The 15,646-nt window shown below is 39.1% G+C and overlaps 1 protein-coding gene across 2 annotated transcripts in view; it reads right to left on the bottom strand.

The window, feature by feature from the left end:
- Positions 1 to 15,646, bottom strand: part of LOC121380643 (adenylate cyclase type 1-like) — a 155,490-nt gene that overhangs the window by 35,597 nt on the left and 104,247 nt on the right. For both annotated transcript variants that reach the window (XM_041509561.1, XM_041509562.1), the window contains exons 2-4: positions 13,714 to 13,863; positions 6,420 to 6,538; positions 3,546 to 3,657 (exon numbers count right to left, since the gene is read on the bottom strand). In XM_041509561.1, coding sequence (XP_041365495.1) covers positions 3,546 to 3,657; positions 6,420 to 6,538; positions 13,714 to 13,863 — 381 coding nt within the window. The remainder of the gene's footprint in view (positions 1 to 3,545; positions 3,658 to 6,419; positions 6,539 to 13,713; positions 13,864 to 15,646) is intronic.

The raw sequence follows: 15,646 nt of genomic DNA, 5'->3' as shown, positions 1-15,646 counted from the left end.
TCGTCCCAGTAGAGAAAGAGGTGTGATTAAAAGCTCGTCCTAGTAGGGAAAGAGGTGTGATTAAAAGCTCGTCCTAGTAGAGAAAGAGGTGTGATTAAAAGCTCGTCCCAGTAGGGAAAGAGGTGTGATTAAAAGCTCGTCCTTGTAGAGAAAGAGGTGTTATTAAAAGCTCGTCCCAGTAGAGAAAGAGGTGTTATTAAAAGCTCGCCCCAGTAGAGAAAGAGGTGTGATTAAAAGTTCGTCCCAGTAGAGAAAGAGGCGATATTAAAAGCTCGTCCCAATAGAGAAAGAGGTGTGATTAAAAGTTCGTCCCAGTAGAGAAAGAGGTGTGATTAAAAGTTCGTCCCAGTAGAGAAAGAGGTGTAATTAAAAGTTCGTCCCAGTAGAGAAAGAGGTGTGATTAAAAGTTCGTCCCAGTAGAGAAAGAGGCGAGATTAAAAGCTCGTCCTAGTAGGGAAAGAGGTGTGATTAAAAGCTCGTCCTAGTAGAGAAAGAGGTGTGATTAAAAGCTCGTCCCAGTAGGGAAAGAGGTGTGATTAAAAGCTCGTCCTTGTAGAGAAAGAGGTGTTATTAAAAGCTCGTCCCAGTAGAGAAAGAGGTGTTATTAAAAGCTCGCCCCAGTAGAGAAAGAGGTGTGATTAAAAGTTCGTCCCAGTAGAGAAAGAGGTGTGATTAAAAGTTCGTCCCAGTAGAGAAAGAGGCGTGATTAAAAGCTCGTCCTAGTAGGGAAAGAGGTGTGATTAAAAGCTCGTCCTAGTAGAGAAAGAGGTGTGATTAAAAGCTCGTCCCAGTAGGGAAAGAGGTGTGATTAAAAGCTCGTCCTTGTAGAGAAAGAGGTGTTATTAAAAGCTCGTCCCAGTAGAGAAAGAGGTGTTATTAAAAGCTCGCCCCAGTAGAGAAAGAGGTGTGATTAAAAGTTCGTCCCAGTAGAGAAAGAGGTGTGATTAAAAGTTCGTCCCAGTAGAGAAAGAGGTGTGATTAAAAGTTCGTCCCAGTAGAGAAAGAGGTGTGATTAAAAGCTCGTCCTAGTAGGGAAAGAGGTGTGATTAAAAGCTCGTCCTAGTAGAGAAAGAGGTGTGATTAAAAGCTCGTCCCAGTAGGGAAAGAGGTGTGATTAAAAGCTCGTCCTTGTAGAGAAAGAGGTGTTATTAAAAGCTCGTCCCAGTAGAGAAAGAGGTGTTATTAAAAGCTCGCCCCAGTAGAGAAAGAGGTGTGATTAAAAGTTCGTCCCAGTAGAGAAAGAGGCGATATTAAAAGCTCGTCCTAGTAGAGAAAGAGGTGTGATTAAAAGTTCGTCCCAGTAGAGAAAGAGGTGTTATTAAAAGCTCGTCCTAGTAGGGAAAGAGGTGTTATTAAAAGCTCGTCCTAGTAGAGAAAGAGGTGTTATTAAAAGGTCGTCCTAGTAGGGAAAGAGGTGTTATTAAAAGCTCGTCCTAGTAGGGAAAGAGGTGTTATTAAAAGCTCGTCCCAGTAGAGAAAGAGGTGTTATTAAAAGCTCGTCCTAGTAGGGAAAGAGGTGTTATTAAAAGCTCGTCCCAGTAGACAAAGAGGTGTTATTAAAAGCTCGTCCCAATAGAGAAAGAGGTGTGATTAAAATCTCGTCCTTGTAGAGAAAGAGGTGTTATTAAAAGCTCGTCCCAGTTGTGAAAGAGGTGTTATTAAAAGCTCGTCCCAGTAGAGAAAGAGGTGTTATTAAAAGCTCGTCCCAGTAGAGAAAGAGGTGTTATTAAAAGCTCGTCCCAATAGAGAAAGAGGTGCGATTAAAATCTCGTCCTTGTAGAGAAAGAGGTGTTATTAAAAGCTCGTCCCAGTAGTGAAAGAGGTGTTATTAAAAGCTCGTCCCAATAGAGAAAGAGGTGCGATTAAAAGTTCGTCCTAGTAGATAAAGAGGTGTGATTAAAAGCTCGTCCCAGTAGGGAAAGAGGTGTGATTAAAAGCTCGTCCTTGTAGAGAAAGAGGTGTTATTAAAAACTCGTCCCAGTAGAGAAAGAGGTGTGATTAAAAGTTCGTCCCAGTAGAGAAAGAGGTGTTATTAAAAGCTCGTCCTAGTAGGGAAAGAGTTGTGATTAAAAGCTCGTCCTAGTAGAGAAAGAGGTGTGATTAAAAGCTCGTCCCAGTAGAGAAAGAGGTGTGATTAAAAGCTCGTCCTAGTAGAGAAAGAGGTGTGATTAAAAGCTCGTCCTAGTAGGGAAAGGGTTGTGATTAAAAGCTCCTCCCAATAGAGAAAGAGGTGTTATTAAAAACTCGTCCCAGTAGAGAAAGAGGTGTGATTAAAAGTTCGTCCCAGTAGAGAAAGAGGTGTTATTAAAAGCTCGTCCTAGTAGGGAAAGAGTTGTGATTAAAAGCTCGTCCTAGTAGAGAAAGAGGTGTGATTAAAAGCTCGTCCCAGTAGAGAAAGAGGTGTGATTAAAAGCTCGTCCTAGTAGAGAAAGAGGTGTGATTAAAAGCTCGTCCTAGTAGGGAAAGGGTTGTGATTAAAAGCTCCTCCCAATAGAGAAAGAGGTGTGATTAAAAGCTCGTCCTGATAGAGAAAGTGGTGTGATTAAAAGCTCGTCCTAGTAGGGAAAGAGGTGTGATTAAAAGTTCGTCCCAGTAGAGAAAGAGGTGTGATTAAAATCTCGTCCTTGTAGAGAAAGAGGTGTGATTAAAAGCTCGTCCTAGTAGAGAAAGAGGTGTGATTAAAAGCTCGTCCTAGTAGGGAAAGGGTTGTGATTAAAAGCTCCTCCCAATAGAGAAAGAGGTGTGATTAAAAGCTCGTCCTAGTAGAGAAAGAGGTGTGATTAAAAGCTCGTCCTAGTAGGGAAAGAGGTGTGATTAAAAGTTCGTCCCAGTAGAGAAAGAGGTGTGATTAAAATCTCGTCCTTGTAGAGAAAGAGGTGTTATTAAAAGCTCGTCCCAGTAGTGAAAGAGGTGTTATTAAAAGCTCGTCCCAGTAGAGAAAGAGGTGTTATTAAAAGCTCGTCCCAGTAGAGAAAGAGGTGTTATTAAAAGCTCGTCCCAATAGAGAAAGAGGTATGATTAAAATCTCGTCCTAGCAGAGAAAGAGGTGTTATTAAAATCTCGTCCCAGTAGAGAATGAGGTGTTATTAAAAGCTCGTCCCAATAGAGAAAGAGGTGTGATTAAAATCTCGTCCCTGTAGAGAAAGAGGTGTTATTAAAAGCTCGTCCCAGTAGTGAAAGAGGTGTTATTAAAAGCTCGTCCTAGTAGAGAAAGAGGTGTTATTAAAAGTTCGTCCCAGTAGGGAAAGAGGTGTTATTAAAAGCTCGTCCTAGTAGAGAAAGAGGTGTTATTAAAAGTTCGTCCCAGTAGAGAAAGAGGCGTTATTAAAAGGTCATCACAGTGTTGAAACAAGTGGGGTCAAAAGCTCGTCATAGTAGAAAAAATAGGTGCGTTCAACAGCTCACCACAGTAGAAAAACTGGTGCGTTTAAAAGTTGGTCATAGCAACGAAACTGATGCGTTTAAAAGCTTGTCACAGTAAAGAAAGTTGTGGGTTTAAAAACTCGTCACAGTAGAGAAAGTGGTAATTTTAAAAGCTGATTCACCTTTGCCAGGTGGTCAAAACGTCCAAACAGCTCGTTGAGGATTCGAACCAGCTCCTGAGCCGTGCACTGGGACGCGAGGTTCGTGAAACCAACAATGTCGGCAAACAAAATTCTGGAAATAGGAAAACAAACCGCATATCAGTGTTATGGGTCTTCGGCAAGCAATGGATGTTACGTTCCCTATCACTCCCAAAAAACTAAACAAGAAGTAATAAACATATAACAACAAATACAATTTTAAACAGCACCTAAAATATAATAAAATATAGTACATGTGTGTGCAAACTGATTTATCAAGTTTATATTACGCCAGCAAAAAGGGTGAAGGTTGCCTTACACAAAACTGTTTCACAGTAGGAAGGAAGGAAATGGTTTATTTAACGACGCACTCAACACATTTTATTTACGGTTATATGGCGTCAGACATATGGTTACGGACCACACAGATATTGAGAGAGGAAACCCGCTGTCGCCACTTCATGGGCTACTCTTTTCGATTAGCAGCAAGGACTTTTTATATGCACTTTCCCACAGACAGGATAGTACATACCACGATCTTTGTTACACCAGTTGTGGAGCACTTGCATGAACGAGAAATAGCCCAATGGGTCCATCGACGTGGATCGATCCTAGACCGACTGCGCATCAAGCGAACGCTTTACCACTGGGCTAACTCCCGCCCCCCACATAAACAGGGAGACATTCAGTCTAAGTTTAGCTCATAGTATATATTGCTAGATAAAATCAAATAAACACAAGACAAAGATTGGTGCTAGAAATAGTACATAACGTAATTTACAAGACGACCTCAAAGAAGTAAGACACTCTACATATATATACAAACATACGCTTTGATATCGGTACTCTTTGCCAAGAGGTGTTTGCCCCTGGGGTATTTATTGAGATCAAAGTAGTGGATTACTGAAGGTATATATAAAACATCAAGACATCCCTTTGGGACAGTTGTTATATTGACATGCTGCAAGAGTGTATACTTGACGCAGGCAGGGTTTTTGTTTTGTTCTTTTAATCACCTGTCAGTTTTAAGATAGGCATGGTAGGAAGGGTGTATTGTTATAGGGTGTGGCAGCCCACACCATCACACCCAACCCCTACAAAGGCGAAACATCTGAGCAGTCATGACATTATCAAATTGTCATTTTGACTCTGCCTTGTGCATAGATTTGATTTTGAAAAAGCTAATATTTTGCATTTTGTTTTGTTTTAGGGGTGGGTTTTTTTTGGGGGGTGGGGGTGGTTGTGGTTTTGGTCGCTGTTGTTTTTGTTTTTTGGTCGGTTTTTTTAGTTTAGTTGTGTGTGTGTGTGTGTGTGTGTGTGTGTGTGTATGCGTGTGTCTCTCTCTCTCTCTCTCTCTCTCTCTCTCTCTCTCTCTCTCTCTCTCTCTCTCTCTCTCTCTCTCTCTCTCTCTCTCTCTCTCTCTCTCTCTCTCTCTCTCTCTAAGGGGTTTTATTTTTTATTTGGGGTTTGTTGTATGTTTTTATCTGATTTACACAATGATTATAAAATATAGTGTGAAAGGCTTGAATAAATAATAATAAATAATATATCCCCCAGTGATTGAACATCCGACTGCTCCACAGTTCAGACAAGCTATACAAAGGTACATCTTCGATGTGGTTAATCAAGCGCTCCAGGGGCAAAGCCGTTTTTGTCAGTATATATCACATCCCAACCGTCACTGAATAACATTGAAACTGATCTATTTCGAATTTTTATCTCAACATGGCTAAACGTTAATGAAAAAAACACACAATGATGCATGTCTGGGTTCAATATATGAAGGAAAAGTGATTACTCTTTCAAATATTCACTTTAACCTGTGGCTATGGAAGGAAGGAAGGAATATTTAACGACACCACATCACATTTCAATTTAAACTACGGCTTTTGATGTTACAATATATGGTAATTTCGACATTTTGTCCATAGAGCGGAAAACCCACTGCCGTCATGTAGGCTGCTGTTACCAATAAAGCAGTATCTGTCAATGAAGAAACCGTACGTGACGATGTTGTGACGTTCTTGCTATGTTTGTCAAACGAAAACCTACATGACGTTGTCATGACGCTGTATGTAATTTGTGAAAAGAAAACCAACGTGACGTTGTCATGACGTTGTATGCAGTTTGTGAGAGAGAAAACCTAGGTTACATTGTCACGACGATGTATGTAGTTTGTGAGAAAGAAAACCTACGTGACGTTGTCAAGACGATGTATGTAGTTTGTGAAAAGAAAACCTACGTGACGTTGTCAGGCCGATGTATGTAGTTTGTGAAAAGAAAACCCACGTTACATTGTCATGACGATGTATGTAGTTTGTGAAAAGAAAACCTACGTGACGTTGTCATGACCCTGTATGTAGTTTGTGAAAAAGAAAACCTACGTGACGTTGTCATGACGTTGTATGCAGTTTGTGAGAAAGAAAACCTACGTTACATTGTCATGACGATGTATGTAGTTTGTGAGAAAAAAACTTACGTGACGTTGTCATGACGATGTATGTAGTTTGTGAAAAGAAAACCTACGTGATGTTGTCATGACGCTATATGTAGTTTGTGAAAAGAAAACCTACGTGACGTTGTCATGCCGATGTATGTAGTTTGTGAAAAGAAAACCTACGTGACGTTGTCATGACGTTGTATGTAGTTTGTGAGAAAGAAAACCTACGTTACATTGTCATGACGATGTATGTAGTTTGTGAAATAAAAACCTACGTGACGTTGTCATGACGCTGTATGTAGTTTGTGAAAAGAAACCTACGTGATGTTGTCATGCCGATGTATGTAGTTTGTGAAAAGAAACCTACTTGACGTTGCCATGACGATGTATGTAGTTTGTGAAAAAAGAAAACCTACGTGACGTTGTCATGACGCTGTATATAGATCTTGTGAAAAAGCCCATGGTGGGGATTCACTATGTCCTGCTTCATTTCCATAGCAACGTGCTGAGGCAAGACACTAAGTAGAAGTTTTTCCTGAAAAGAAGAATACAATGACGTTAATGGCATCTTAGTTGAAAATAAAAATTTTGAAAAGAAACAAGACGAAAACCAGACTTACATCTAAGAAAAAAACAAAAAACAAACGATTTAAAGTCAACATGTTTGCGTCATCGGGTATGCGGGGGGGGGGGGGGGGGGGGGGGGGTACAAGCCGCATGCTCCAACAGAAAATGAATTCTGTACCGGATAGTGTACTCTCCGGGAGAGTATGGCTTGATATCGTAAAACTATTTTCGCCACAGACTACACAGTTCCCTGAACACGCGCCTATGCGTATTGTGTGTGTGTATTCATGGGGGGGGGGGGGGGGGGGGGGGGGGGAGAGGGGGTAGCTTAACCAGTTGTATAAACAACTGTAGATCCTCGTTTCTCTGGAGTACTGCACAATATGGTAACAAGAAGCGACAGATAAAAACTTCAGTTAACTCTATCAACTAGCTTCGAACAAATAAACCCGGATGAAAGGAATCCTTCTTACAAAAGATAAAAATCAATGTCGAACGCTGAATTTTCTTCTTCTCTCTCGCTTTTTTATTTTTTTTCAAGATCGAACAAAGATAAACACTACTCTATATTCTCTCAAAATGAAGTCATCGCATCTCTAGTGCAATCGTGGCTTTCGAAGCTTTATCAATTTACGATGTGGCACGTCCATGTCGCGGGAAAAAACCCAGTGTGTGGGTTTTCATTGGACTTTGCGGGGGTTTTGTGGGGGGTTTCTTACACTGAAGATAAACTCGGTAAATAAGTAGAAGATAACTATTTCACAAAGAAAATAAGGATTTGCGTTTTTGGAGAAATGAATACACACGTTGGCGTTTTACAGTGTGGGTGTTGTTGTTTTAATAGAATTTTGCTAAAGTATGCTTTATAATGTGCGTTTAATATATCGAGCAAATTGTCTGCATAGCGTGTTTAAATGTCTGGATTAACCACGAGTCTTTTGAGTAGTCTTCGATTATCTAGTAAGAGATTTAAGAAAAACATTTAACTTTGTTTATTTTGGTCATCCGAGACTTAGTTGGATAATCAAAACACTTTTAAATGTTGATGTTGTGATTCGGTGGCGTTGTGGTTAAGCCATAGGTATTGGGTTCGCACCCTCGTACCAACTTCTAAAAAAGAGGTATAACAATTCAGTGAGTAGGATACATGTCTTTCTCACTAACCACCAGACAGCCTAAATAGCCGAGATATATGCCAAGGACAGCTTGCTTGAACCTTAATTGGATATAAGCACAAAACTCATTTAATAGAAAAAGAGTGTGAAAATAAATTGACCTTCTGGCATATCCATTGTTGGACTTCTGATATTTAACTAAGGACTTCGACCAATGACAACAGTTAATAATGCAGTGTAGTTTAATATCGTCTAAAGCTGAGATTCCTTTTGTCCGGTAGCGTTTGCGGCTCCGTTTGCGGTGCGGTGCGGTTTAATCAAGCCAGCTTGTTCCAGGTGAGAGTGATTCCATTAGTGCGGTCCGTTTGCGTTTAGTTATCCGAAACCGCATGCGCATTTTTCAATCGCTCCGTGGGGCGATTCATCTGTTTCGCCGTGCGGTAATTGTTGACGCCATGATGACTTTCTGCCAAAAGGCTGTATAAACGCATACTTTGCCGTCAAATGGATTCACTCAAAACGTATTGTAAACGCAACCGCAAACGGAGTCGTAAACGGAGCCGGAAACGCAACCGGACAAAAGGAATCTCAGCTTAACTCCAGAAGATTGCTTGATAACAAATCGCCACACCAGTCCCAGCACCTCATAATCCACTAAACAACTGGCCACGGTGTTCGCAAATTGAGATGTTTGGATTTTTAAATAGGAATGAACGTGTACCGAACGTCAAAAGAAACGCAAATACGTGTTATGGTTAGTTTGTAGTTAGAAGAGGTTTAAACGATTAGAAACACTCAGTTCTATGAAATGGTAAATGGTGCATCAACCTGTTATTATCCTGAATCGCAAAATGTCAAAGACATTAATGTTACAGCTGAAAAGTATATTTGCGTTTCTTTTGGAGTTCGGTATACACATGTATATGTAATAGCACCACGAAACAAGAAAGACATCAGTGCACTAATAATATAAGTTATTACCGCCGGTAGTAGGGGTGTATAGTTGGTGGTTACAAGTGCCTCTTAACAATGCCAGAAGTACTACTGAACACTCCCCGAAGTGGTCAGACTAAGCCCACAGCTAAAAGCTGATCGGATATGGCAGGTGTGTGGCACCAATAGCCACAAGAAACAAGCACCCATCGCGGTTAGAGAGACAAGGACTGGGATGTTGATATGAACAGCAGGGGAAGGTAAAACATAGGAGGAGTTAACAGATCCGGAAGAAATGAGATGGAATTCAAACAAAAGAAAGGAAAGGGATTAATGTGATAAAAATTAAATAATAATAATAATTTTAAAAAACCCAATATAAGTTAATAAAACCAAGTGATTTGTCTGGATATCATTTATTAATGAAGTGCTTTGTTTTATTTCCAAATATTGTAATGAGGTGTTTTGTTTCGATATCAGATTTTTAAAATGAAGCGCTTTGTTTCGATAGCAACACGTATTTGCGTTTCTTTTGACGTTCGGTACACGTTCATTCTTATTTAGAAATTAAAAAATCTCAATTTGCGAACACCGTGGCCAGTTGTTTAGTGGCAGTGTGGTTGATTATGAGACGCTGGGACTGGTGTGGCGAGTTGTCATCAAACAGTACGATACTCGTTCTTCTGGAATAAGACGATATTAAACTATACTGCATTATTAACTGTTTTCATTGGTCGAAATCCTTAGTTAAATATCAGAAGTCCAACAATGGAAATGTCAGAAGGTCAATTTCCACACTCTTTTCGGGGGTTTTATTTTTATTTTTATTTTTTTATTTATCACATTAATCCCTTTCCTTTCTTTTCTTTGAATTCCATTTCATTTCTTCCGGATCTGGTAACTCCTCCTATGTTTCACCTTCCCCTGCTGTTCATATCAACATCCCAGTCCTTGTCTCTCTAACCGCGATGGGTGCTTGTTTCTTGTGGCTATTGGTGCCACACACCTGCTATGTCCGATCAGCTTTTAGCTGTGGGCTTAGTCTGACCACTTCGGGGAGTGTTCAATAGTACTTCTGGCATTGTTAAGAGGCACTTGTAACCACAATCTATACACCCCTACTACCGGCGGTAATAACTTATATTATTAGTACACTGATGTCTTTCTTGTTTCGTGGTGCTATTACATATGCATGTGTATACCGAACTCCAAAAGAAACGCAAATATACTTTTCAGCTGAAACATACGATCAGTTATTAAAATAAAATACTTCATTGCGATACCAAATATCAAAAAAATAAAAAAATAATGAAGTGCTTTGTCTGGATTCCACTTATTAAAGTGAAATGCTTTAGCTGAATATTTAAATTATTCTTGATTATTTATTAAAATGAATTATTAAAATGAAGTGTTTTATTGAATAACAACTATCAAAATTAAATACTTTTCTTGGATATCAATTATTAAAGTGAAGTGGATTTGTTTTAATACCAATTATTAAACTAAAGTGCTTTGTACTGACACCAGATATTAACATGAAGTGTATTCTTCGGACAGCAGTTATCAAAATCAAGAACTTTGCTTGGATATCAGTTACTCGAATGAAGTGCTTTGTTTGGATATCAGTTATTATAATGACCTGCTTTGGTTACCATTTATACCAGTTATTAAAATGAAGGTCTCTAGATGGTTACTATAGTCGTGTTCAATTGTTTAGACCTTAAGATCTTTGAAAATGTTACGTTTAATTCCTATTCAAAACTTCTTTTCTTTATATACGCGTGAAAACAAACCCAAACCACGACATATTTCATATACAATTCATCATCTAAAATGCACGAAGTTGACTTATTTCCATTTTACAAACATATTTGTATGTTTTGAATGCAGGTTTTTTCTCCTATAAATAACTAAGGTTATTTGCATAACAAAAGCATCACTCTATAGTGTGTTTCAAACTAATGTTCTTTTCCATCTTCCTAGCGGAATATATTGCTGTATGACCTATATTTAAGAAACAATTTGGAAACAATAAACAATAAAGTCAATAAACAATTCAGGCGCGGATTCAGGCGGGGAGTTCAGGCGACACTCCCCCTCTATTTTTGTCAAACAATATATATTGCAGAATACACAAAACATGAAATCATCCCATCTACCTGTTCAAAAGGAGCAACAGGTTTTGGGCTTCCGCTATTAAAACACTTCTCGATCCGCGCCTGCTATTTCACTAATGTAATGTACTGATACAACAATAAACAAGTTTGGGTCCTATTGGGGATAAAACTCTCTAAAGTAACTATAAGATACGTTGATACATTATGACAGTCAGGTTGTATGTCCATAAATAATGTATAATATTTATTATTTACTAATGCACGGGCAAGTGTTCATCTGAAGGTCACGTTCCCTTTTAGTGAGGGGAGTTGTGGTGATGTCTTAATATCGTGATGTTCATTGTGAAATATTCCACACACACGTGGCCGGAATATTGTATAACCGAGATTAGTGGAGGCGTGGTCCTCTGCCCAACCTCACACCAACCTCTGGCTTCGTATGTTGGTGTATTTTATAAGGTTTTATATTGATTATCCGTTTTTTATAATACACGTTTATATTTGTTCAATTGATAGGTTGTTTTGATAGTGAGTGATAATAAATGTCATTGGAATAAATTGTTTTCAGGGTTAAAGAGTTAATACATGCATTGAACGTTATATGCTTGATAGGTAGGGAGAAGCAACTTAATCACTCGACGAACTCATTTCTTCATCACTGTCTTCGTTAAGGGAGACTATCACAGGTGGTATTTTATTTCTTATAAAACTATTTTGCTTTCTGAAATCTTCATCGATCTTTATTACATGTTTAACGGCGTAAGAGAAGTTTGTAGTGTGACAGAGTTCAAACCAAGTGCCAGTTCTTTCCTTACCGAGGTCATTATATCATCATTATGACGAGCTATGTGCCCTTTCACTTGACTCCAAATCAGTTCTACTGGATTCAGTTCCGAATGTCTTGGCGGCAGTCTTAGTCACAAGTGCCCATGGTGTTCGGCAATATCATCAGTAACAAACTGCGGTGCACATTTACTACTTTTCACAAGACCACAAAGAACTGGTTTTGTCATGTTATTCTCAAAAGGTATTTTCGTGGTTCGTAGCCACGACTGTATGTCGTCCTTCTTGGTGTTAAGTATAGGACATCGTGTTATGTCAGTTATTTTATTGCGATAGCTTGCATTATCCATGACGATGAGAGAAGGCTCTGGTAAAGAAGGCATAAGTTGTTCTTGAAACCATTTAATAAAATGTTCATGATTCATCTCACCATGGTAGTCTCCGTCTGGTTGTTTTTAGCTTCAAATACCAAGTCGCAACCATCTATCAGTCCATATTTATCACAGCCAGCATGACAGATAATAAGTCGTTTTCCCTTCCCTTTGAACAGAGTTTAGGAACACGATGAGTAATGTCTAATTTAAGCAGGTGATTGGCGGTGCTTGTGCCCGGATGGATATCTATCCAGTGCTAGATGTTGTATGGTTAACGTTCACCCACGTCTCATCTTGATATACTATTAAAAACCCATGTTCTCGTAAACTGGATACTTCGTGGAGATAGGAGAGTCTCCTGTCTGATATATTGGCGCCCTCAAAAATTACTTTCCCAGTTGTAGAAATATATTGATATTTAAAATCGAGGTCGTGAAGTGTTCTACGTAATGTTGATATCGATATATTGATTCCGCATTCCTCCCTCAAAGCCAAATTAATCTTATGTAATGTAGGTAATTCGCCCTCTCTGTAAAATCGTCGTCGTCTAATAACATCTTTATCAAACAAATCGATGAGTTTTCGGTCAGGTTCTTTAACAGTGCATTCGGTGCTCGGATTGGTAGCGTTTAGATTTTGTATACTTCTTTTCACTGTTGAAACCGAAACTTTAAGTGCAGCGGCAACTCGTTCGACAATTCGATAAGCGGCATAGCTAGGTCTATCACGCTGATATTCGTCTTCAAAATAATCAAAAACGTTCTTAATACAAGATTTTACATCAACTGAAATGCTTTTCGATTTACCGATATTTTACTCAAATAATAATAATGTATGGAATGTCCAGTAATACATTTTCTGTGAACTTATATACCCTTCTATACTTGTATTTCATGTGGTTTACACAATGCTACAACAGCACGTGCAATCATAGATTATACTTCGAAAATAATAGGTTATTGATCATCGACGTGATATGTACAAGCAATGTTATCGTATTTTGGACATTCAGGGCCATGTCTAGAGAATGGACATGTGGTAAAAAGGTCTGAACAGTAGCTTTTTGATTTACAAAAGTACACCTCCCCCCCCCCCCCCCCCCCCCCCCCCCCCCCTCAAGCAACACCATAACTACTATAGATTTGACCACAAAGGATCCAAATTAAAAGGAACAAAATGTGGAAAGGAGATGGCATACAAGACCTAACACTGTGGACTCTGTAACACCTCGACCTTGTGTAAGCTGATTTTTGTTTGTTACTACACCCCAGTTGTGTTAGGTTAGGTACGGTATGTAAATATATAATTTATAAAATAAAATTCAAATAAATAATGTATTGCCATAATTGATTCAATATGCTGCATGTGCATGGAATGGTTACATGCATTTTTGCGTATATGTTTAAAGAAAAGGTTGGACAAAGCTGGGACACATTTTACATTCCAAAACATGTATAACCTTGATTCAATGAAACAAGCTATAATGGCCTTCACGTAGCCTTGTATCCTAATATTTTGTTATGTAAATAGCCTTAGTTATTTACAGGAGAAAGACCTTGCATTCAAAACATACAGAGATTTTTGTAAAATGGAAATAAGTCAACTTCGTGCATTTTAGATGATGAATTGTATATAAAACCTGTCGGGGTTTGGGTTTGTTTTCATGCAAATGTAAAGAAAACAAGGATTGAATAGGAATTAAATGTAACATTTGCAAAAAAAACGCTAGGGTCTAAACAACTGAACAGGACTATAGTTGTAACAGTGAAATTATTTTGTGATCGGTTCAGCATAATAAATGTCACAAACAAACGGACTTACGAGTTTCTCATTCTCGTCTTGTATTTCGAGTCTGGCGGCTATACAGTTGCGTGTGTCAATGAATGTTTTCCTCTGGGACCGCTGAGTGAGGTTGTGGATGAACACGCCCGCGATGTTCACACACAGAAACAGGATTCCATTGGCCACCAGCTGAAACACAAAGTAAACCTTTTCAAATAGCAGTCTCATACTTGTTGAGTTATCGTTGATTGATTCAAACATATTGTATTGCTTTTTAAAGAACAGATGGATTAGGCACAAGTTACACAACTTACTAGGTCTTCTCCAGTTGTCGTTTTAAGCATGCAAAATAAAGTTTGTTTTGTTTAACGACACCACTAGAGCACATTGATTTATTAATCATCGGTATTAGATGTCAGACATATGGTCATATGGACATATTTGACACTGTCGTAGAGAGGAAACCCGCTAAAAAAAATTCCATTAGTTTTTTTTTATATACACCATTCCCTAGACAGAATATCACATACCACGGCCTTTGATATACTACACATGGTGCACTGGCTGGAACGAGAGAGAGACAGACACACAGACAGACAGACAGACAGACAGACAGACAGAGAGAGAGAGAGAGAGAGAGAGAGAGAGAGAGAGAGAGAGAGAGAGAGAGAGAGAGAGAGAGAGAGAGAGGGGGGGGGGGGGAGGGAGAGATACAGACAGACAGACAAACAGGCAGGCAGACAGGCAGGCAGGCTAGCAGAAAGTGAGAGGGGGCCGGGGGCGTTGCCGTCAAATAGGCTACTCGAATCGATAAAGCACGAAGCAGTTTCCCATAGACAAGTTTGTAACACGATCTTTGGTATACATATTGCGTTCACAGAAATCGGTATTTTGGCAGCTACCAAGCCTCTATGACCCCCGCCTACAAAGCACTATAGAAAGTCTGTGGTCGACCATGATATTCACGTTTTTCTTCGACACGGATGATAATGAAAGATTAATAAGCTCTTCGATTTTGACCAAATACGATCATATTTCCTCTTCCTTTCGGCACCTCTAACGAACATTCAGCATCGGCCTCTTAAATAAGAAGTAAATGAGAAAGATCTGCGGTCCCAACGTGACATTGAGGTAAATTCAATATAGATGTCTGCAAGTTTGACAAAACGCATTAAGCCCAATGGGCGATTAACCCTCCAATAATGGTACGCCTTGGCCGGCGTTACAATTGGATTGCAGTGACTCCGAAACAAGGCCATCAAGTAACGAACGACCCGTCAAACCGGCGGATCAGGCAATCAGTTAAGGAGATCGCCGGCTCCGCGACGCCGGACTGAAAAACATTAGTGTGCGTTTTCGCTTTATTGCTGGCAATTCCCACTTCGTTTTGGTCAACAGCAGATCGGCGGGTAATGCAAATAAGCGGAACAGATTCGGAATATTAAATAGATATCGGCGAGCAGCTCAAACAGATCATTGTGGACCGATATGCAAATATACGGGTGTTAGTTACAATCTGAATGTTATATGGATATGCTTTTAGTTACACATTTAACCATCTACATCACCACCATAGACCACAGTGGCACTTATTATTGATATTTTGTAAAAATAATTGAATTATTGCGACGGTCCATAAATTGGGGATTTGGAATGCGATTTGGAGCACAGAGGTATTATATTTTGAGTCGTGACAAGTGCAATGTCAAAATAGATTACACATAAATTTAGTTTTGTAATATAAACATTTTAAACAGCAATAATCCAGACTAGTTATTTTTATACATGAACTGGGAGATAATTTTATGACTAGCCGTACCCTGTCAGACCTAAACATCGGACTGGTATGCCTACGCCTTATAGATTACAACGTTCATTAGAACGTCCATTTTTCACCCTGTAAAACTTATTAATAAGCTAAATATGCTATAGCTCCATGGGTAATTTTATAAAGAAAACTAAATACAGCTTG

The sequence above is a fragment of the Gigantopelta aegis genome, chromosome 9 (assembly GCF_016097555.1).
Source record: "Gigantopelta aegis isolate Gae_Host chromosome 9, Gae_host_genome, whole genome shotgun sequence".
NCBI classification, from domain to species: Eukaryota; Metazoa; Mollusca; class Gastropoda; order Neomphalida; family Peltospiridae; genus Gigantopelta; species Gigantopelta aegis.
Note: the sequence above shows the minus strand (reverse complement) of the source record. Positions and strands in the feature narration are given on the sequence as shown.